This window comes from Strix aluco, chromosome 1 (genome assembly GCF_031877795.1).
Source record: "Strix aluco isolate bStrAlu1 chromosome 1, bStrAlu1.hap1, whole genome shotgun sequence".
NCBI lineage: Eukaryota > Metazoa > Chordata > Aves > Strigiformes > Strigidae > Strix > Strix aluco.
In genome coordinates, this window is record NC_133931.1 from 120,351,118 (window position 1) to 120,374,742 (window position 23,625).

At 38.9% G+C, this 23,625-nt stretch overlaps 1 protein-coding gene across 17 annotated transcripts in view; it reads right to left on the reverse strand.

Annotated features, from left to right (window-relative positions):
• SVIL (supervillin) overlaps positions 1–23,625 on the reverse strand; it is a 146,782-nt gene that overhangs the window by 3,798 nt on the left and 119,359 nt on the right. For all 17 annotated transcript variants that reach the window (XM_074833194.1, XM_074833172.1, XM_074833208.1 and 14 more), the window contains 18 exons: positions 18,718–18,865; positions 15,963–16,052; positions 15,794–15,880; positions 14,565–14,742; positions 14,114–14,286; positions 12,713–12,868; positions 11,820–11,956; positions 11,163–11,310; positions 10,891–11,036; positions 9,862–10,037; positions 9,617–9,761; positions 9,004–9,280; positions 6,946–7,097; positions 5,647–5,752; positions 4,613–4,820; positions 3,818–3,951; positions 2,983–3,138; positions 2,482–2,625 (listed from right to left, as the gene is read on the reverse strand). In XM_074833194.1, coding sequence (XP_074689295.1) covers positions 2,482–2,625; positions 2,983–3,138; positions 3,818–3,951; positions 4,613–4,820; positions 5,647–5,752; positions 6,946–7,097; positions 9,004–9,280; positions 9,617–9,761; positions 9,862–10,037; positions 10,891–11,036; positions 11,163–11,310; positions 11,820–11,956; positions 12,713–12,868; positions 14,114–14,286; positions 14,565–14,742; positions 15,794–15,880; positions 15,963–16,052; positions 18,718–18,865 — 2,761 coding nt within the window. The remainder of the gene's footprint in view (positions 1–2,481; positions 2,626–2,982; positions 3,139–3,817; positions 3,952–4,612; positions 4,821–5,646; positions 5,753–6,945; positions 7,098–9,003; positions 9,281–9,616; positions 9,762–9,861; positions 10,038–10,890; positions 11,037–11,162; positions 11,311–11,819; positions 11,957–12,712; positions 12,869–14,113; positions 14,287–14,564; positions 14,743–15,793; positions 15,881–15,962; positions 16,053–18,717; positions 18,866–23,625) is intronic.

Sequence of the window (23,625 nt, forward strand, 5' to 3'; positions counted from 1 at the left end):
ATGAACTCTGTTCTCAGCACAAGCTGGTCTCACAAAGAATCACTGAAGAGCAAACCTCTCCTAGCGGTCTGCAGCTCAGCTCTCCAGACTGCTGATTTAGCAGCTAAAAACCACACAAAAACTTTCAAGACATTTTGACAAGTTAAATAAGAAATATGCACAAGGAGAACTGCTAGGTATATTCAAGGGATATCCAGAGTTGCTAATCAATCTCTTTCACACCATCACATAGTTAAACACTGCAAGCCAGGAAAAGAAAAAAAAAAGGGGGAGGGGGAGGACGGGAGATGGACATAGAGGAGGAAAGAAGTGGAGAGAGGAAAATAAGAGAAAAGTGTTTTAATGCTTCTGATCACTCAACTATATTCTTGTAGTCAAAACAACTGCAGCAGCATTGGTACCTCCTGAAATTCAATTTATCCACCTTGATAAGTAACAACACAGAAGAGCTAGTCAGCCCTGACAGCTTGATGCAATGAAATTTTGAAGTGGTTGACAGACCACCAGAACAGTAAAAAACTGCTAAAGAAGTTCACATCAGCTTTGGCATAGAAATAGTACAAGTAGAATTGGTCTTTAACAGGAACAAACTTGCTCTGTACCTATCCAACCACACAGCCTGAAGCTCTTGAGAACTACCATGGCAAAGAGGATAAAGCCACAACTGCTGCAAAGTCATGGTCAGTGGTAAAGAAATGAGCACCTTGGAAAAAAACTTGTCCTATGATACATATGCTAAACTTCAGACCCATAAGGAATCACTGAAAAGCCTTCCACTGTGCATCAAACTCAGATGCAGCAAATTCAATCCATTGCAGAAGGTATTAATCCCTTTTCCCATCATCAAACTCAAAGTTCAAGAGATCTGGAAAAGTATCCAAACCTCAGCATGTGTATCTGATTCCATCTCTGCTGGGGCCAGAAAACATGATTTTCATTACCAGATTACAGCACTACATCAGGAGCACTCAGACCAGGATCTTACTTCCATCTCTCTCACTAGCCTGCTGAGCAACTCTGGGCACCTCGTTGCATGGGGCTCTGTTCTTCTGTGCTGACATTCACTTCTGCTGTGAAGCACACCGTATGAAATAATTTCAAAGAAATGCGTCTTATCACTCCTTCTGACTTGCAAAACCTCGGGGTGGGGATGGTGGAGAACAAGTAACTGGTCTCCTCTTTAGGAATTCAGCAGTCACTGACAAAGAGTCTTCCAATGACTGCCTTATCTTTAGCACCCTATTGCTAAACAAATGCTGCTGTTTGGCAGGGCAGTGCCAAGGACACCAGAGAATGAACCACGTAGAGCACTAACGCAGTCCAATAGAGGTCACGTTTCAGTGTCTCCAGTACTGGTTTTCAGCTGTCTCCTGTCAGGAGATACCTCCCCTCAGACTCGAGACAACTGTAGAAACACAACACTTGCTCCTACTCTGATTTGACCTGCAGATTGGGAAGGAGAGACTGGCTTGTCCTCATAAGGGTGGAATCCAGCAAAGCTATAGCTTTCCCTCTTTAAATATACAAATGTCTATGGGAGATGATGACAGTTACCACCAGCTGTGTCACAAGTTGTGAAGTTTATTTGCTACAGAAGAAATCAGCAGCATCATGAGGTCTCAAGGTCTGTAAGTAATGAGGCTTTCCTTGCATGAGGACATAGCTTGCACCAATTAAGCCCTAGTGACTTACAGTGGGAAACTGCTCTGAACTAACAGAACATGGCTGTTGCTTATGGCCTCTTTCCTGGATGGTAACCCCACACCTTTATTCAGCCTCCATCAGAAGATACAAAGTGTGTTCCCAGCCTCACATAGCCTTAGATGAAGTGAGAGGAAAGCATTACAGTGTCTCAAGGAAACTCTACTAGTGCAGAAAATAACCTGGTCAGTGTACTCTTACATAATCATCAACTGCAGCTGGAATCACTGCACACTGATTAGCACTAACTCCAGCACACCGAGTGGCAATAACTCTGTCCCGTAGAAATGAGCTGAGGCTCTGTGCTCCAGCATTTTCAGTGGCCACCTGTTTCCGTGTGAGACTTGTTCTCGATCTTCAAAGTCTTTTCACCTCCCCCACTAAATCAAAACCTAGTTACATCAGCAAACAGTATCTTCATTCTGTCTTATGATACACAGAAGCTTATGAAATCTAAGAGAAACTAGACAGAAAGCATTCAGGTTTAAGAGGCTGTGTTCTCACAATTCACTTTTAGGGATCTGATGTCTGAACTACTCTCTCACAGAAGAGAAATAAAGCCTTTCCTCCGAGAATTGAGTCAGCGGGGTATCTTGGCAATTTGGGAACAATGCTATTACCAGACAAATGGTTTGCTAAGAAAGCATGGAGAATGTCTCTTCAAATACACCGATGTTTACTGATAACATTGGGGGAGCACCCGAGTACCTTTCAGCTCGGGACAGTAAAGTATGGGAAGGTGCGACACACGCAGACCAGGCAGGCACAGCAATCTGCTACCTTTGCAGTACTGGAGCACTGTCTCCATGGCGCATTTCCTGTCTGTAGCCCACCTAATTCGAGCTGATCCAGCGATTTTGTTTTCCACAGGCCACCAGCCTTGCCACAGGTACACTTCATGGTGATTGTCAACAAGGAACAGTGCTACGCAGCCAAAAAAAATAACAAATCCATCATCAGCCACGGTATTAGTTCTCAGAATCCCCTAAACAACCCTGGTCTTACATGCTTGTCAGCATCAGGACAGGATCATCCAGCTGAACCTCAGCTGAACTCAGATTCTTTGATATAAACAATGTATTTTTATAGCAAGTTTTTGGGATACATGTACATTTGATTAATTCTCAGTATCTTTGTCATGGAAAAAATCACTGTTATTGCTTAATGCTGTATAAGCATCACATGCACACATTTTCCTGTGATAAATCAAATTTAAAGTGATTAACAGTTACTGAATCAGTTATCTGTTTTCTTGTTACTTAAATATTTTAAAGTACATACCTGGCTGTGGAGCAGTGTAAAGATCCTCTTGCAAGAATGGCATGGAATTGATGACAGCAGGGTCTCTTGAAGGGTAAACGTACTCAGTGGCTGAGAACTCTCCTGATGAACTACTGAGGCTGAACAGGCGGGGGGTGAAATTAAACTTTCCAGGATCTTTAAAGAACAAAAATTAAGAAGATTTCCAATAGAAAATGCCAGGGATGAATGTAAAAAAATAAAAATAAACCCCCCAACTTTTAGAGTGACTTTAAATTCTCTGGTTTTTGAAAAATCAAGACAAACGACCAGATGTCTTGGGGACTAGCAACAGCTGTGATAAACTTGAGCTAAAAGGCTGGCTGCCATCAGTTTGAATCTGATCCTGGCTAGTTACTATCAGCAATTTCATAACTGTCTGTTTTGCAGCTTAAGTGAAGCAAGGCCATCTCAGAGTTTACTTTTTAGCTGACAAGTTTTCCACTTGGTAAATCAATCTCCCTGCTACCTTTGTTGGCAGTTTTAAAGCACAGACTGGAGAAGAATGTGTGCAGAACTGCCTCCTAAATCCCTTCAGAAGAGAAGCAAAATACGTTGGTAACAGTGTTAACTGTTGCTCTGTGCTACATGAATACAGAGGGGCTGCAGAAGGGGGAGAGAACAAAATGAAACACTTTGTTTTCCAGCACTTTCCTTCTACAACAGTATTACTTAACACTGTAGATTTTTGGAAGCATCTCTCTGAAGGGATCATCTAAACTACCGAGAAGTTCTTCAAAAGCTTTACATTAAGTCTCACAATACTGCAGACCAATAAAGTAAAACACAAGTGCCAAATCCAGGAACGCAGGTCTACCTTGCAACATGCAATCGTAGGCCTTTCGATCTCTCCTTCCTAACGCGTCCCAAAATCCCAAGGGCTCTGACCCTTCATCACATTCATGTATCGTCACCTTGCTGCTGCTGTGCAGCCCTGCTTCCAGCGGACATCTACAAAACACAAAGAAAGAGAGCGAACCCAGCTTTCCTGCCTCAAACACAGCTAACAAACCTGCTGGCCACTCACATTATTAGAACCCAAAAGCACCCTATAGGCTTGTTACACACTTCATGTCAACTTTCTGAAAATTATGACAAAAATTATCAACAGAGAAAATATGGAATTTCAGCAACCATTCTCATACCATTTCTGATCACATACCCAGAGTGGAGGAGATGCTCACATGAGCACTCAGGAGGGATTCTCACTGCCTGTTTTTATAACTACTGCTGTCCTCCTCGCAAGCTTTCCCAAATTCATTTCTTCTTCCCTATTCACAAGACTTGATTCTAATTGTCCTATTAACTGGGATTTAGTTTGCTATTCAGCTATTGAGCTCCTCCCTCCAAATGGAGACTTTTTTTGTGACTGTAGTTAGTACAGTAGGAAGAATTAAGTGCATTTGACCTTAAGTGAAAGTGATTACAGAACATGTGTTTTCCCCACCCCACCAAGTCAACTACCCATCATTTCTCCTCCTTACCAAGCATGCACATGATGCAGTTGTACTCAGAGGAAGCTTTATTTATTTCAACTTTTCTTTGAGGCAGACTATTTTAAGTAAATTGGTAGCCTGTATAAACATCTCCAAAATATAGGTCAGACACTCACTGTTCTTTTATTTTATTAGCTGCTGTTCTTCCTACATCCTTGGTGTGAGATTGTGCTTTGCAGCCATGCCACAGGTAGATAAGAGCTTTATTTATATTGAGGACAATCATGGATGTCCGGGAACGCAGGCTGCTGCAGTGACATGCTACTTCAAGTAAGTTTCCTTCATTGGGAACTTCTCCTCGCACGCAATATAGCCTCCAGTCACCTGGAGCAGACAGGAACAGTGCAGCAGTATTATACAATCACATAGGATTGAAAAGTCAAGACCTCCGCTCTGGAACAGCTGTTCTCATATTGGATGAATTTTGCATATCGCATGCCTGCATTGTCACAGAATAAGCTAGCTAAGCATCAGGTTTGGCTAACATCACTTGAGAAACCCCGTTGCAGAAAAGATGCCTTCTGAAACCTTGCTACAAGAGTACAAGTATTAAGAGCTGAAGAGCTTAACAGAGCAGAAGAGTCAAGTTTCTGCTCTGTTTCATACAAGAGAAAAAAAGGGGAACAAATATAGTAGTTGTTCTTTTCAGCTCCTCTTCCCCTGTGCACCTTAGGCACAGGGGGTCACATTCAGATGCAACCTGGAACACGTCCAAGCTACACCTGCATTGAAATTTTCCTTCCTCAATTGCAGTATTCAGGGAACGTGTTGCAAAAGGTAATGAATAGGTAACAAAAGCTTAGAGTTCTCCTTGGAGCAGGAGAACTGCTCATACAAATACTCTTTTGCCCAGACCATGTAGAAAAGAACATATTTTAAAGCAAACAGGCACTTTGCTTAATTAAAAAACAACTCAAACGATTTATATGCATATCAATAAAATCAGTTTGCTGTAGGGTGACAAAATCCATTCTATCCTCAAGAAAGAAACAAACTACCTTGAAACAAATCATCGCAAAGCTGTCTCATGGGTTTCATGGCATTCATTTCCCTTTTCTATGGAGTATGGTAGTTGAGACTGAATTCAAAGCCCTTCACAATAGGTAAAAAAGGATTTTGGGGCAGAAGCTGTTAACTAACAGTAATTTACTTTGTGCATTTTCTTCTTCCTCTTCCCTTCTTCCAGCATGCACAATCATCCCTCCTTGGAAGCACTGCAGGAAGCATGGCGGTTCTTTCCCTTGAAGCACTTGTACCTGGAAATTGAAAGCACCATTCTTCATTTAAAAAATGAGGCAAGTATATAGACTTACGAATACTTGTCTCTATGGATTATTAAAAATTACATAGTTATGGCCACCCATGAAGATGGCTTTCCTTCTACTTTACAACTGCTGACTATTGTTTAAATTACCATATGTATCAGCATGCAATGGATTTCATATGTGACCTGCATATTAAAATAAACCTCTAGCTCTGAAACAATCAAGAGTTTCAGAGGATAAGGAATACCAAATAAACCTTACATTAGTTTAAACTATTATTTGAGTTCTTTACAGGACTGGGCCATCTTGCTTGATGTTCTTTGAAACTATTATGGAGATAATGTAGAAACTGAAGTAGGTTTAAAATTTGCTGTAAAATTGGTTTATATGACAACTTGCATGTTCTTTGCTTATTAAACACTGCATTGTGATTATGAAACTGATACAGCCAATTGCTAAATCAGCTATGTTGCACAGAATCCCACACTCTGGATCAAGTGTATTTACATTATCTCCTCTATGAACTCCTGTCTTACTGGTTATGTCTATGTTGCTGTTAGAAAAACTAGTAACAGCATTATCAAGGTGCAGAAACGAACTTTAAACCTCCCATCTTGTATGCTGGTAACAGTCAAGCCACAGCAAAGCCCAGCTCCACCTAAAGACAAAGCAAGCTAGTCTGTCCTCTGAGCTTCAAACTAGCTTAATCTGTAGCTCCTCGAACCTCTCCAAAACAAGGCAATCTAATATGTAATTACAGAGTAAACAAATTGAAAATTTCCAATGTATTTTCATGCCTTGGCATGGCAGAAAGTGCTTCTCCTGTTCTCAGCACTAGGAAGACAGTCCTGTTATCTGAACATGTACTTGAAGTGAAGGCACAAATTTGTTTAACTGTGCTTCACCTATTCCTGCAGGGAGAGGAGAAGACATTCTTCTTCAGCCATTTTCAGAAATACCATCTTCAGAAGTGGGATTTGGGAATGACAAGCCATAAAGGAGCTTATGTGTCTCTGAAAGTTGGAATAAAGCCAAAAGTAATTTTGAGGTCTGGCTATTTGCACTGGCAAGAACACCTTTACAGAAAGAGAGGAGGCAAAAAAGATAACCCACATTCACTGTTAGTGGCTACTTGGGCAGGCACGTCTTACCAGCACTACTACCTAAGTCTGCAGGAAGCTCACCTGTGCTCCTCTCTCTTCATCAAGTTCCACTGTCATCAGTGCCGATGTCCCTTTCTCACTCACTGTGGAGTGCCTTCCTTGCCAAAAGAAATACACGCATTTCTCTTTTCCAACAGCCCTTACTTGTTGCTCTCCTTTTTGCCTGCTTCCAACTGCAAAACAGAAAGCACATGCTGAAGAAAGTACTCTGGCTATAGGTTTAAGCAGCACATGGTTTAATCTCATCTGCCAGCTCAGCACTATCCCATCCAGAACAGGAAAGATAAAATGTCCAGTTGGAGGAACATTAGGTCTCCAAGCCAGTACGTGCCCGTGCAAAGTTGGCATTGTCTCATCAGGTGGATGGAAGCCACAGGCCGAGATGCCTGTGTTGGCCAGACAAAGAGATGTAGAAAGAACTGGTACTATTGGGAGAAAAATAACTGACATCACTTGAGCCAATCTGCATGCGAAATGGTATGTCCAGTCATGTTACCAGACGAGTGCATTATGGCTCATTTTCCACATTACACACTGTTCTTTGGCAGCAGAAGAGTAGCTGGCTGCTGCGTGATATTGGAAACAGCAACAGTTGAGAAAGCTACAGGCATAAAAGACAAGTCTTTCTTGGTAAAGCGATATTAGAAAGGAAAACTACAGAACAAAAGAACACCAAAGCAGTATTTTGGAGTCATAAAAATGTTAGGATTAGTTAAACTTTATTTATTTTAAAAAATTAACTCACTATTTCATGTTGGTCTGGAAAGTGGGGTAGCAACAACTCTGTTTTTGTTTTTTCCTCTTTAAAAAGGATTGGTATTTAGCTGCTATGATAAGCAAATAATGTTTACAGCAAGTGAAGTTCAACAATACAACCAGTTATGGAGTATTTTACTCCATCCAGCGAATACTGAATAAACAGATATAATTAAATCAAAGATTTAAAAAAAGACTAAGAGCTTTAAACCAGATTCTTAAAAAAAAAAAAAATTAAAACTTCTGCCTTGATTTCAGCAGTGCTGAGCAGCATCAAACTGAAATACTTAGGAGAAAGCATTCTGTCTTTTTCAAGTTGAGAATGTTCAAACCACTAGTCACTTCAAAATTTATGTTTTTCACTTTTATCTCTACATTCAGCCCATAAAAGTACTGCCTCCTACATAAAAATTTATTCTGTTTTGGAGGAATGGAATATATTTTCATCCATTTGGATTAGGAGTCTGTTTACAGTTCAGTATTAGTGTTACCTACTTCTATCAACACTTACAAGCTTTTGTATTTTTCTTGGATTTGCCAGTATCTGAACTCAACGATCCCGAATAAGACCTACCTATATTTTTTGGGCTAGAAGTCTGAAGCTGTATAGCTGTTATACTGCTTTCAACCAATTTTGATATTATCCTATTTGGAACAATCATTTTTAGACTATTTCAATTTTACTTACCACAAAAGCCACCTATTCTTAGTTTAGTGCCAGAAGGGAGAGTTCCAATGAGCATACCGAGCTGACTGATTCTCATTTTACCTGCTGCTCTCAGGCTCTTTGTCAGAACACTGCTAAAGTTTTCCACTTGAGACTGAAATCCATACCAAAGGGTTTCCAGAAACCACAAAAAGGACAGCAAGGGCAAGGAGTTGGCAAGGGCTTTTCCTGTCATTGTTACTCTTCTCCATTACCCCTTGTTGCTAAGCCTACCACTCTTGCAAGACATTCAGACCACTGTCATTAGTCCAGCTGCCTAGTTATTTTGGTGTTAAGCTGTGGGCACAATTCTGGCTTAATGAGCTGTCCTGTGAACATGTACACCACCACTGTTGGGTAAAAGAAGAGATGGACAGTATTACATTTCATGTATGAAAAATAACTACAGCTTTTTTTTTTTATTATTCTTTCTTTTAAACAAAATAAAATAATAAGCTCTACATCTTTAATGGCCTAGGAAGGCTAAATTAGCATTTCTAACCTTTAAAACTGTTTCACACCCAAGGAAGTCTAGGTCTGGATCTTACCACTAACCGCAGCAGTTTTAGCTGCACTTCTCCATGTTTCAGCAGGACGAAATGGAATTGTTCACTAACCTGTAGTGCTCACCATGTACTTCCACTTCACCACATATGTGTCTCCCTCATGGAACTGCCCTATGCTTTGCTTAGGTAGTCTACTATAATCAAATTCCAGGATGTGCCACACATCCACAGATGCAGTGATGATTTCAAACTGCCTCCCATCTTCTCCTTCTACAAGTCCATAGCCCCGGCCAATATTCATTCCATCCAAGACCGTGCCTACAGTTGTTTGGGGCACAGCTACCATCAGCATGACATCATATGGTTTAGAATCAGATCTGGATTCTTCCTGTCAAAAAAACACAGAAGAGATTTCTCTGAGCATAACTTTTTCCTTCTTACCCCACAGTTCCACTCAAACAGTTTGACTGCTGCGTAATTCAGTACTTTGATATCTTGTCATCATTTGATGCCTTGTCAAAGCCACCTTGGCAGTATTCACTGAGCTGCTCAGCACTAACAAAAAGCAACTCTGTGGCTTCACTGTTGGTGGTGACGTTCTGACCCCTAGGTCAAAGCCCACAAGATGAAGAAAGTGTTCTGGATCCTTGAGAACAAGCTTCCCTGGCTTCCACCCCAGCTAGGTCATCTCGTTTGAAATACCTAGCATGCTTATTATATGCACCTTCTGGTGAAGGGATTCGCTAGAGTTCTTCTCATTGAGTTTCTTCAGCTCTGTCCAATCAAGAAATTTTTCTTTGAACAGTATGGTCTCGTTATGTTCTGTGAGTCTGCCAAACACAGCCCAGTCTGGGCGTCCTTGTCCCTTTCTGTACCAGGGGAAAAAAGAAATAAAATCATATCAAACACTGTGAAATAAGGGCAAGAAAACCAAGTTTCTGCAATGAGACCAAACTCAAGTTTTGATACCTTGGTATGAGGGGATTGCATTCCCCTGGGTCCAGAGGATTTATGTCACAATTGGAGTAGTCAAAGGTGCCATTCCACAAGTGTTTTGCCAGCTGGAATGCCACTTTTCTTTGTGCTAAAGTAACTTCTTTTCCATGCCATACATATACTTCACTGCCAAAGTCAAACACCAGCACCTAAAAACCAAACCAAGCCAAAAAAACAACCTACCATTAGGTTAGGTAATACTTTGATCCTCGTTTCCTACTGCTGCAAGCTGACAGTGCGCTGAACACAAATTCCTCCAAATATCTTGAGTTTCTGCAGTGACACTAACAACTAGCAGTGCAAGGCAAGTAAAGCCAGGGCAGTGGTCTGCACTGCGACGTCTAATTGTTGAGGATGACTGGAAGCAAGTATGGGGAATGCTATGAAGTGTATCTATAGGTGGTAAGCTAGGTCACTAGCAGATTAGAGAGCTCTTATTCTGTTGCATGACTGATTGTTGTCCAGTTACAGCAGCTTTCACTGACATTTAGATCTATGCTTCGTCCTGCAGCTGGGGAAGGCTGACAGAGCATACAGCATGGGTACCTGGATCAGCAAACAGGCAGCAACTTGAACACATTCAAGAAAATTCATTGTGTCTTTATTTTGGAAATCTGCTCTCATTTCTACTTTGATTGGTGAAATGGTTGTTTGAAACGGAAAAGTCTGCTAAGGATAAAAATAAAAATTCTTGAAAGGGAAAACAGGTTTTTATTTTGTTTTGTTTTTCCAAAGCGCTACCTGTTTTGCACTTCATGACTTTGGAGTGAGCCACTGTTGACAAAAAGATTTACGCTTCCTAAAATAGTATTTCACTTTAAAGATAACACGTTCTAATTTCTTGAGACCTGCAGCACACTTTAGACAGCAAAGTGTTCAGAAGCTTTTCAGAAACACAGAGGACCCAATTTTCATTGAGCCTCTCCACAGGCATTTGCAGTTACTGAAAGTCATTGTCAGCTGTATGTTCCTGCACTTACCGCAGGAGCAGTGTCACGATACCTCTTTTGGTTGTAGCAGGGTACATTTTGGCACCTTTCCCCAGTAGTCATCCTCAGGAATGAGTTTATCCTCTACGAGGCGGTAAATGCAATTTGTTTCTATTATTGCAGCTTCATACATTTCATCTTCTTCAGGACTTCCAGCAGCTTAAGGAATAGAATGTCAAAAATAATAAAAAAACCTTTAACATTCAACTATCTTTACTAAAGAGAACTGACTCAACTATTTTACTGTGATAAAACATCAGATACTTTAACTGTAAGAATGCTTACACTGGTAATTTGTCTGTCCACCAAGGAGTTTCCAGAAGTCTTTGGCTGCATGGGTATGGGTATTTATTCCTTCTTCTATAGTCTGTATATAAGAAGCTCTACAGCCAAGTTCCCTCTTTGTCTGAATTAAAGTTGCAAGTTCTGAAGCCTAAGAGATTAACAGTTATCTTAACAAGATTGCTTATGTCTTTGGAATACTTGTGCATATCTTGTTCAGGGAGAAGGCAAAAGTAGATAGTATATAAATAGAGCAAATAGCAGGAAAAATTCTTATTTGTTGCACTAAATAAACAGACACTAGAGAAAATGTTACAGAAATACAGTAATTCTTTCATTTGCCTTAAAGCAAGACTTGATCTTAATGAACACTGGAATAAAAAGGACATCCTGCAATTCAGACTATTTTTTGTTTGAGTGCAAGTCTGTTTCCTGAGGATATCCTCTTTTCTCTTGCAGCTTCACTACCTACACACTCCTGTGTCAGCTTTCATTCAGTGCACAGGCTAAAACATGTTTACAGGAATCCTGCACATCTACCTGTCACTGACTATCAGTTACATGCCACTTTTTGAGACAACCAGCACCAAGGCTCAATTACATCAGACATGGGATGCAACAGTTCTAAAAATAAATAAGAAAAACCCAACTAGTACTAACCTTTGCTTTTTCTATGACATTTGCAAACTCTCCTACCCATAAGAAACAGAAATGTGGAGTTAACAACAGGAAACAGTCTCCGCTGTTCAGTGACGAGGCCCTTGGTTCAACTAATCTTGTTTGAACATGTCTTCTTCCTAAAGAGAAAACAAAGCTAATTATATTCCTTTGACTACTGCTATCAAATGCCAAGATCTAATTTGTTTTGAACGAAGTACAAACAATTCCAGCACATTTACCAAAATATATGGAAACAGACTGTTAAAGAAGAATTAAAAGACTACTACTGTGGAAAAAGGGTTTACTCACAGGAAGCAAAAAAAATGTTGCCTCCTATCAACTAATATTTCTATTATTTCCTGTTCTTGCTTTAACAACTTTGTGTCCTTCTGGAAGAAGTGAATTAAGTAAATGGCAGACAGCAGCCAAGTTCCAGAATCCTCTACATTTGCTTAAGTGAAGCTATCATACAGATTCTGTAGACAGTAAAAAGTTTTAAGAATTTTACTTCGTCAAAAAAGTTAGCTATTATTTTGCAGAATCAGATACATTACTACACACTGTAAGGGGAAGTGGAGCAAGAACACTGTTATGTCATTCCCAAGTTATACTAACCACTGGAAGAACGGGACAGTTCAAAAATTTCCACAGGAGACAGCCAGGAGTCCTGAAATATTTTGCTTTTTCCTTGGAAAACACACACCAGTGGCCACAATGCAAACCTATTTGTAAGGTTTTGCATTTGTAACACAGTTCTCACTTGCTCTTTTAGGTTTTGGACATAAATCTCAAGCTGGAGATCTAGAACAAGCTATGCATCCAACTGTGGTAGCAACTCCCATATGTTACTATCGGCCTCTTATGTATGGAAAGTAAACATAGCTCCAGTATACCTTTAATTTGCAGCAGCATTAGCTTTTTGTATGGCACAGCACTGTTGTTAGAGTTTTGCTCTGTTAGATTAACACTCCGCAGGCTAACGTTGCTGAAGTTCTCTTTGCTTGCCAAGCCAGCAAGTGCTACTTCTGAGAAATTTGAGTTTGTAGACACTTGTACATAAAAAGAAGTTGGAGAAAAAAAGACAGAAAAAAACAAAAAAAAGGACAAAATTACAAAAAAATTGGTCATTGCATTAAAAAAAGTTATTTCCCCCCCCATTATTTCCAGCTTTTCTCCTTCTCAATAGCAACAGCAAAACCAGGCTGAAACCAGATTAACTGCTAGCCCAAAAGCTTTGTGGGTTTAGCAGTACCTAAGTTTCTAGATATCATCCAAAAGTAAACTGTCAGTGTCAGAATTATGTTATTTGGCAGAAATACCAACTTTGCTAAGAAACATGTCTTACGCAATGTTTTGTGAAGTACTGTGCAGATCTTCAATGCCTTGTAATTGATTAATGATAAAAGACAGCAGGGTAGCCAAGGCTAATTAACTGAAATTCCCTTAAAATTTGTCTCAGCCAGTGTGACACAACATTCATTTACATTTCAAAGTCTTAGTCATGTTTTACTGTAAACTTAAAGCCTAAATTCTTGGCTACTTTTGCTTATTTCTCAACGAAAGACAAAGCACTTTATGAATTTATAACTCAGGGAAATGTTTCTCATCAAATGGCAACAAAGTATTACACATATAATTAGTGTCGACATCAATAGAGGCAATGTTTAAAGTTGATTTCCCTTTATTCAAATGTAATAACGAAAATTTGTATACAAAATGGTAAAAGTGGCTTGACAAACCTTTGAATACATTTTACAATAATGTCTCTTGCTGTCCATCTGGTTGTCAGGAGAAAGCAACGTCACAAGTAAAACAGAAAGCCCTGGAACAGAGCACTGATCCTTTATGGAAATTAATCTGTCAAGAGTCAAAAAGGCTAATTCCAGTTTCTGAGAGATAACTAGGACCCAAAATTGAGACTAGTGTACCTGAACAGAAGTTCATCTCTTGTTGCCAGCAATCCCCCTCAGCATAGCATAATGCTAGATCTGCTCTCCTTGTTCTCCTGTCCTCACCCTGCATGCACAGTGGCACTCTGCACAAGGTGACTGTGCTAAAAATAAATTATTAAACCTATGCAGCTGTAGGTAGCTTTCCTTGATGAAGTCACACATGCCCTTCTCTCCAGACCTCCTAGACAGTCTGCAGTCAACCTTATAACTCAGTTTATTGCCTCTCAGAGAATATGTTCCATTCCTTCAATTGTGGTTTTTGTGTTGGAATTTTTTTGTTTTGCTTCATTTTTAATTAAAAAAGCAAGACAGCATCTTACACAAATCATCCTGTTAGCTTACTTTTTTCTACTTTCATTCGCTTTGACTCCATGAAGGCAACATTCAGTCTTTGTTCAGTATATTCATGAAGAATATCGTCTCTTGCTGCCAGCATTTTCAGGGGGTTTCTTGAGGACTGGACTCTGCGCGTAGGCCTAACTGCACGTTTGTGCTCTGCTACAGAAGATATTAACCTGAAAACCAAGCAGTGTTTATAATCATCAGTTAATTTTTGTAGTCAGAATCATCTAATAACAAGAGATTTGCTTTGATTTTGGGTGTGACATTTGTTAGGACATCAGGATCAGTTCTTTGATTCAGGCTGAAGAGTGATTCCAGAAATGTGTAGAAGAAATGGACATGGCCAGTACTAAGATATCTACAAGATGACTTAAAGTTGAACGTTTGGGCCACCACCCCTATGTCTGCATTCATAACAATGGAAAAAACAACTCAACCCAGTAGTTCTTACTTTGGTGCATAAGGATCAAAGATGGCATCAAAGTCCTCATCAAGGTCCAAAGGCACTGAGGAGGAAGGGAAATCCACATGGCGATAAAATTTGGAAAATGTTTCATCATCATCCAGCTTCATCACCTCTTTCACAGATTTTCCTGTAACTGTCAACACTGTCTCTTGCATCCCAGCAACTGCAGGGAAAAAAACCTCACTCAATAAATAATCATATCAGAGTTTCTAACTCTAGAAAAGGTAAACATGTCTTGTTTGGTAGGTGTTGAGGTGGGGTTTTTTTGGGGTGGTGGTGGTGTTTCGGTTTTTGGTGTTTGTTTTTGTTTGGTTTTTTTTAAATTGATGGAATTTTAAGGAGAGATGGTAGAAAAGTCTGTTGGAAAAGAATTATAAAAATGGAGTGCAACTGCTACTCACATGCAATAATCTTTATTACAAAGTGTTTGGGAAATACAGCTGAATAAAAAGTTAGGCACTATCAAAACCGAGTTGTTTTGGCAGGATGATACAAGCATTTTACGGTCTTGCACATTCCACCTTGCCTCCAACCACAGAATTCCTTGCTTTGAATAGACCTACTAAAACTACGAGTGGAAAAGTCACTACTTCAGACTAGCGAGTATGGCACCATCATTATCCTATGTCTCCTCTGCTGAAATGTGAATACATTTGTTTATGGTATTTGACACTCTACAAATTACAAAAGCATTTTTGTCTTACAAATGGAGGACAGACATATGAGATGGAAACACCAGCTTCATAGGTAGCCAACAAGTTGCACAAGGAAGCTGTATGAGCTGCTACAGAGAGTCAGTTTTCAAAAAAACGGGAAACTGAATTAATTGTGCTTGGGAGCAACTTAGTGTCCTATCTTGATTTTAAAAAGATTAAACTACATTTAAAGCTATTTCACTGTATATGGCAATATGGTTCAAACTGGCTGTGTGGTTTTAAGAAATTTTGCTCTGAAGAAGAATGCGTACCTCATGTATAGAGAAAGATGAAAGTTATTTTGGCAGTTGTGACTTTAACAACATGTAAGTTGTAACATATTTTTTGTTAAAATCTAACAAAGACTGAATCACAAAAATAAACTGTGTGATCAGTAAATGCAGTCTGAACAAAGAAATATTCAGTTTCTGTTACCAGATATTTTAACTAAGAGGTACTTTAAGCTACTTACTGAAGTTGGAGAGTGGATACATTGCCACCTTTGGTAACTCTACCAACCTTTGTTATTCAGCCTTCCCAAGAACGACTCCAGCTTGTCAAGCTTCATATCTGATTCCAATTTCATATCAGGTCTGGCTTCAATTTCTAAGCAAACCAGAAAGTAAAACTTGTTAATTGACAGAAAGTAAAAAAGTCTGAATGTATTTCAGCCATTTTTATTCCTTACCTTCCAAGGGCTTTGTAACTGGCATGGTAGACTTCTGCCGGTTACTGAAAGGGGATGATACTGGTGTTAACGCACTTGGAGAAGCCAGACCTGTGTAAGAACATAGAACATAGGAAATGTGGTCCCAGGACAGCCCATGTTTCCAACAGTGATGACAGGGAAAGCTATTTAGGGAAAGCAGAGAAGTTTGGCCACTTCCTACAGTGCCTCATACTTCTCCAGCCTCCACAACTGTTGTATTAGGGATGGCAGAGTGTACTGGCCTGCCTGCTCCTTAAATCAACAGCAGCCTCAGAAACGGTCCCATTCACAAGAACAAAGCTTTATTTCCAAGTGTCTGTAAGCAAGCTAACAAGATACATGATTTTTCTTGAATACAGTCGTTTTGCTTGTTCTCAAGGTAGCAGCAGTTCACTTGGTCTACATTTTGGACTCCAGTTCTACCTCAATCCACGCTTTAAAAACATGCAACTGTTTTGAACAAAAAGATATGGCTAGCAGAGAAACTACCAAGATTTTGCTTGGCATCTTCACCCCACCCCCCCATTTTAATTTAAAACCATCTCTATTAATGCACATAGAAGGATGCGTCTGACCTGTGAATGCTGTCCCTGGATTAAGCAGTAATTCTTGGGCCCTGTTGTGTTTTTAAGAACATGCAGAAACGGAAGTAGAAATGGAAGTCAGAGTCCTCACCATATCAAGAATTACTCCCTCCTTTTGTTGTACACCCCTCCCCCTGCTTTTCAGTAACCATTATTAAGCAATTCATTCTGGACCCAGTGGATAAAATAAGATGATTTTTGTTTGGTTCTTTTCATGTGAATCTACATTGCTCCAGTAAGAGAAATGGCACTCTATAGGTTTCATGGTTTTTATTAGGTAGAAAAGCATACTGAAGCAAAGAACTGCATCTATTACATCTTGTTGCCTAGACTTTCAGTAAATGGGGAAACTGACATTTAAACTTTCCTCTAATATCTATTTTCTACTTAGCCATAGCTTACTAATTATTGAGCCACATAAGTTTAAGCCTTTAGTTGTTTTGATTAGATTAAACCAATATTGTGCTGGGAGAATATATACTATGTTTCCACTATCTTTACTGCAACTCCTAGCAAGTCGTAATTGTCAAACACCAAGATAGATTTAGAATATAATCAAGTAGCTTTTCCACAAACAATTTTTTCTCCTGCTACCTAAGAGACTCAAAATTCCAGCAGATTTTAAGTCAACTGGTAAAGCCTTCATCAAATTGTATTTGAGAGGACACAGCTCTTAAGCAGCTCTCTCAAGACTTAATCCACAAGACCACATTGAGAACTGGTTCATATGCTAGTAAAGGACCACCTTTCACTTAGGACTGAAAAACTTTCAGCCATAAGAAGCAATTAAAATACAGCATCTGTGCACATGTATATAACAAGGATTTAATTTTGCATTGCTTTCTCATCATCTCTCAAATTAAAAACTCATCATGATAATTTATTCTTTTAGGCAACAAAAATAGCACACATCTGAATAAAATCCCACTTGGGCTACTTTTTTTGATGCCACTGTCACAGGATTATCTTGCTTCTCTAAAAGAATGATCGCAGCATCTAAAGAGATCCTTTCAAGGTATTTTTTATTTTCCCATTAAGAAGAACAAATGCTATCACCTTCTATTCCTTTCCATAGACCAATCTATTTGGCAAAAAAAAAAAAAAAAAAATCTCAAAAAGCAGTCTGTGGACAACTGAACACTTTTTTTTGACAACCCTCCAAAATAGGTTAGCATTTAAACACTGTGACCACTGGCATTCCTAGCAGCAAAACAATATAAGCAGCAGCTAAAATATGTTACTAGTAGATGTAATTCCTAATACCATGTATCTGTTTATCTGCCAACAGAATGTGACTTGGATTGCAAATGGAGTTACTCCCTGTTACAATACTGTCCTCACCCCCCAATGATTTTCTCGGTGGTTGTCATTTAACTCAATGTTCATTGTTGTTGTGTTTAATAACCAAGTTCTTGTAACAAATTTAGTATTTATTAACCACAAGAGATCAGTTTAGGTGCCTTCTTTCCAAAGCTATCATCTTGCCAGGTGCACTTCATGAACAGCTGTATTTCTACCATACACAGCCTCCAGAGATTCCTGTCCACTTCAGAAGAATGATGCATCTGAAAACAGTGACTGAATTCAAGAGATCCTCAAAATGTTAACATTGCTCCCTTGTCATTTCTACTCTCTGGTTCTATGCAGAAATCTGTTCAGTGATTTCTTCAACCAAACACAACACTTGAAGTTGTTGTCCAAAACAGCATCCGTAAAAGTAACACATGTTTGCTAAATATTCCCAGTGACCCTAGGAACAGGGGAAGTGCCAGCAATAGCAAGGACTAGATTTCACAACTTTTCTCTAGACAGTGCACCTGGATTTTCAAATAAGAAAGAATAATCCACTGTGTCCTCTGGATTGTATTAGAAGGAAAAACAAATCGTCTGACTGTTCAAGTGAGCGCCTACCACCAGTCAGAGCCCAGTAATAACTGGATGGTAGTGCAACAGTGCAGAACAAAATGGATCGATACCAATGGCCACTAGAAGCCAGAGTGAGCAGTCTCATGACAGGATATTCAGCTGAAGATAAACAGTCCTCCTCTTCCTAAACATGGATACTCTTTCTGCATAGCTTTAGCTTGACTTTATTTTGACTAGACAGATAAGCAGTGACTTATTTGTATTAGGATCATTTAATCACTGACCTTTTTTTACCATTCGGCCAGCTACAGTGAACTGTGTGGAGTCATTGGCTGCTCCTTTACCCTTTGACTTCCAAGCTTCTTCTCGAGCTGTAATCAGGTGTTTTCTTTCTTCAATGGTCATCTGACTCTCATGATTATCTACCACTCTCTGTTTTTTGGGGGGGAAAAGAGAAAGAGATGTTTAAAAAAAAGAAATAGATAAACCAACCAGGATATAGGAAAAGACTGGCTGAACTTTTCAACTGCTAGCTGTAGAGGGAAGAGAATAGGAGAACAAGCTACTAAAGGAAAGTCACAGACACAGCTTAGCGACACTGACCCTGAGAAGCTTCATTGTCCTGTTGCCCCATTACACTGTGAAGATAAGGTTTTGGTCTGTGCTCTTTGGCCTTTTCTTGAAACTACCAGCCAAAGCAAATGGCATCCCTCTAAGGAAAGCAAACAAGTTACTCTGTGTATGATACAATTTTCCAGACTTCGTTCTTCTGAAGCATGACTTGCTACACTAGTGAGATCACTAAACTGACTTTTAGCAGATGTTTTCAAATGTGCAAATCTGCAGGTGGCACAGGGAATAACAGTGAAGAAGTATAACTTCAGTTTGTGATTTCTGAATCACTCTCTTACAGTAACTCAATTCTGTAACAGAATTAGCAGCCTTATATCTCCAGAGGCTGCTCACTTCAGTTCTTATGTCAGCTCTTGCTCTACTGAATATTTTTCCAATGACTGTGATCTTTTTTTTTTTAGTCACCCTCAACTTTTCTTGCTTACTTCAGAGGATAGCAGCCAACAGCTTGAGTAATTAGAAGCAGCTAGAAGCACTAAGTATCTTAGTGCCTTCCAAACACAAAGGATTGACAATGGTACATTACCCAGGAAAGAAACTGAATTTACACACTGCTGTAGCTAGGTCAGGCCAAAGAAATATTGCTTCAATGCACTTATCTTAAAAAAGCAGCAACATTTAAGGGATTATACTGCATAGAAATCAAGTATAGAAGTATTTTTAGTGTATGGGACTGTTAACTCTAGAATACTTCCAAGCTGTGTGCCATTTGGCATTTTTCTTCACAACTTAACTGCTAGAATTGAAAAAACACATGAAAATCTAAAGCTTTATCACAGCTCTAGCTCATACAAGCACAGAGAGGAAATGAAAAAGGACTCAAAAGATTATGAACATAAAGTAAACACTATTCTCCATTTCAAGATACAAGGAAGAAATATAAATCCAGATATTCTTATTTATTTATTTTCTTAAATTCAAACAGACTAAATAAATCAGTCATTTTATATAAAAACTCTTGTAACTGCAGAGGACACACCAAAATAGAGATTTCATAGCTTTCAGCATTTACCAGGAAGAGTATCCATCAGCCAGAAGAGTAAAGACAAGCCAAGAAGTGGCTTGTACAAGGACTCAGACATGAGAGCCCTCCACTCCTTCCCTGGTTCTGTGCACCTCTGCAACCTTGCTCTCAATTTATTAGGAAAGATAGCTGGGCAGTCAGACACTATGACTGCAAGTCATGATAATCAAGATAAAAACCTCTGATTTTTCCCCTAGAACTCTGAAATGTTCAGTAGAAATAGCAAGATGCAGTTCTACTCAATATTGCTTCCTTTTCTGTAAAAGCATCTGACTGTTTTAAATAAAAACACTGGAAGTAATCTCTGTTCACTTTCCCCAATCTCTACCCATTCCAATGTCCGAAGCACAGACACCTCTGGGATGAACAGCTGGTAGAAAAAAAACCCACAGCAACACACTGAGGAGGTTTTTGGCAGGAAATTAATATATACCTAATGAAGCCACAAGTGAAATTTCATACACAGAACAAATACTTTTAACTTAGTGAAGATGCTGACTTTGATTACAATATGAGGGGAAGTGAGGGAGAGGCAGGAAGAGAGTCATATGGATTCTTTCATATGTATTATTTATCTTTTTTTAAGTGACAGGGGGCTTAATTTTGAATTTTGTCTCCAGCAAATACCTGAAGCTCCAGAGTCTGCAGAGCTACTGGAAATTCTGAAGACAGAGACATGTAATGCATATGTGTTAATGACTATACATGTAAATTGTAAGAGAGATCATGAGTAATTCTGGAGCCCTGTCAAAGGACAAAAGAGAGTTCTAACAGTACAAACAAACATTTTTATTTTTATTATTTTGAATGGAAGATTTCAAGCTGCTCTGTTGGACAAAACGTCCTTGGAGTTCCTAAAAAAAATATCAGATTGGATGTGTATGTTACAAAACTCAAGAGCAATTCCATATTAGATCTCTTCCTAATGCATGAAGACTCCCACCTCTATTAATAAACAAATTTTTAAAAAAATTATACGCTGAATAGACACCAAGCAACCCCTAACCCATTTAATTTGCTATAACAGTCCTGGTGAAAAACAAAAGTATATCTGATGCTTAAAAGGAAGACTAATTTTCTATAGCTGGAAAACTAACATGAGCCAGCACAATTGTCAAAGAAATTTCAGAACAAACACACCTGGTAATTGGGAGTAGTCTAGAAAGCCTTCACAATTGCCAAATAACAGCATTTATGAAGGAATGAGTTGGTCAAAGCACATTCTAGTTCGGAGAAAATATGGCAAGGTGAAACTCAACAAGCGTTTAAGTGCAAATTTTATTTCTAAGTTCAAAAAAAATTAAGACATGAAAGAAGCATAAATCTCAAATTTGTAGCTGTGACGTTTTGATAAAGGGAGTTAAACACCCCAATAAAAAAGCCAAAACAAGAATTATTTTAGTGTAGCAGGAATAAATAAAAGCTAAGGAAGACAACAGCCCCAATGCTGTCACATTCCATGAAACATCCTAATTTGTCATGAAAAACACATTCATGTGTTCACTGATTTCTCTTGTTTCAGACAAATGATAAATTCCTAAAACGAAGCATAACAGAAAAAGGATCAGACAAATTATCATCCAACAACATAAAATAATTGGAAGAGGAATGCCCCAAACACAAGCAGTGATTTAAAAAAAAAAAAAGCCTTTGAAAAATGAGAAAATGTATAGGACTGATAAAAGCTCAGATGGGGACAACATTTAGAAGTAGAACTAAAGAATGTAGGTACAGGTCACACAAGCTGTGGGTTGTTCCCGACACTCATGGGAAGACTGCTGTAAGACAATCAATAAAGAATCAAAGCACAGGCACGTAATTAATGCCATTCCACATGGCATTATGGAAAACAGGTTTAATCAAAATGGTAAGTTTGATGAGATCAAGTATGATTAAATATGTTAACACAGTTACCTCTGATTTCTTTAATATATTTTGAGTTAATCATAGATGACAATCTGAGGTTTTTTTGAGCGATATAAAAATATCAGTGCAGTTTACAGGCTGCAAACTAGTTAACTGACTGAAAAATTATTTCTAAACAGAAAAGAGCCATGCAGTGATCTGTTTTGTCCCAACTTTGATCCAAATGTTTTCATGCACGTGGAAAAAAGATACAGTTCCACTGAGAAGACCCTCAGGATGACACCAACATACAGAAAGGTGATGAAGATAAAGAAGAAATAATCACATAGATAGGTAAAAAAGGGTTATCAGAAAAATCTGGTAAATGAAGCTTTTAAGAGGACTGTTATTTGAAAATGGAAACAAGCAAACACCAGCCAACTAGGAAAACAGAAGATGATGAGAAAAATACCCATGGAACAGTTGGTTTGAACAGATAATCTGTACTGCAATAGCTCATCCATTTCCAGCCTCTACACTTCTATCCATGATGCTGACAATTTTGAAAGGTTTCAGGAAAGGGCTAAAATATTTTTTCAAGATTTGAAAAAAATCTACATCAGATTATCAGATGAGTATTTATTTTTACTGAAGAGAGGGTTAAGAGTTGTTTTATCCAGTGAGAGTAATTATACATGAAAAATTACTTAATATTGCAGTGAATTTTCTGTATGTTGGCAGTTTAGAATAAAGACAGGATATTTTTCCTAAAAGATCTGTTTTAAGTCTGAGAAGGAGTTATAGTCTTGATGCAAAACCAGTTAGAAACAGGCATTACTTTTCTTCCACTGCTTGGCTAGGTTGGATGATGGTATTGGTCTTTTCTAGCACTGCAACACATTTCTTGACGGTATGCACAGGCACTTCTCTGCTTTTGCAGTATCAGCTAAGGAAGGGGCCACATCTAGGCAATGCTCCGTTTTGTATCCTACAATTTTCCAGTCCAAGCAGTGTCCCCTTTAGGTCACAAGAACACAACTGAGAGTGGTCTGTTAGCATGGGGCTTTGTTATGTTTTGGTTTTTGATGCAAGAAGTAAGAGAATTCATGGTTTTCTATGTTGAAGATCAAGACTGCCCCTACCTGGGGGAGTCCAAACCAAGAATGAACATTAAAAAAAAAAAAAAGTATTTTTCAAAAGAGGGATCCATTTAAAACCAAAGTTATATAAAACAATCCAAAACCTACCTATTTGCTTTTTAATACAAGTAACTTGTCTAGTTTAGGCTCCCAAGGCAAAAAAAGCACAAGAAGAATCCAACAGTTGTAAAAGTATCGGTTTCTGCATTGTTTTCTCTGTAACTTTATATGGGTCTTGTTATAAGGAGAAAACTCAAATGCAAATGCACAGCTTTCTGTTCAAAAGTGGTTTGAGCAAAATAGAACATACTTGACTTGTGTTTGGTGCAAACAACAAAACGATTAATATGCCAGGAAAAAACCAAACGAATCTGTATCCACCTTGCCACTATGTTAGAAAGAAGCAGCTTTCTAAGAGGGCAGGATGTAGCTCACCACAGTCAATGGAAAGATGAACACTTTTTAGGTGTTTCCCTTTTAAGATAGATGGGATGAATAGCCCACTGAGGGACCTCCTCTCACTACTGGAGGGATATTATGTTATTACGTTA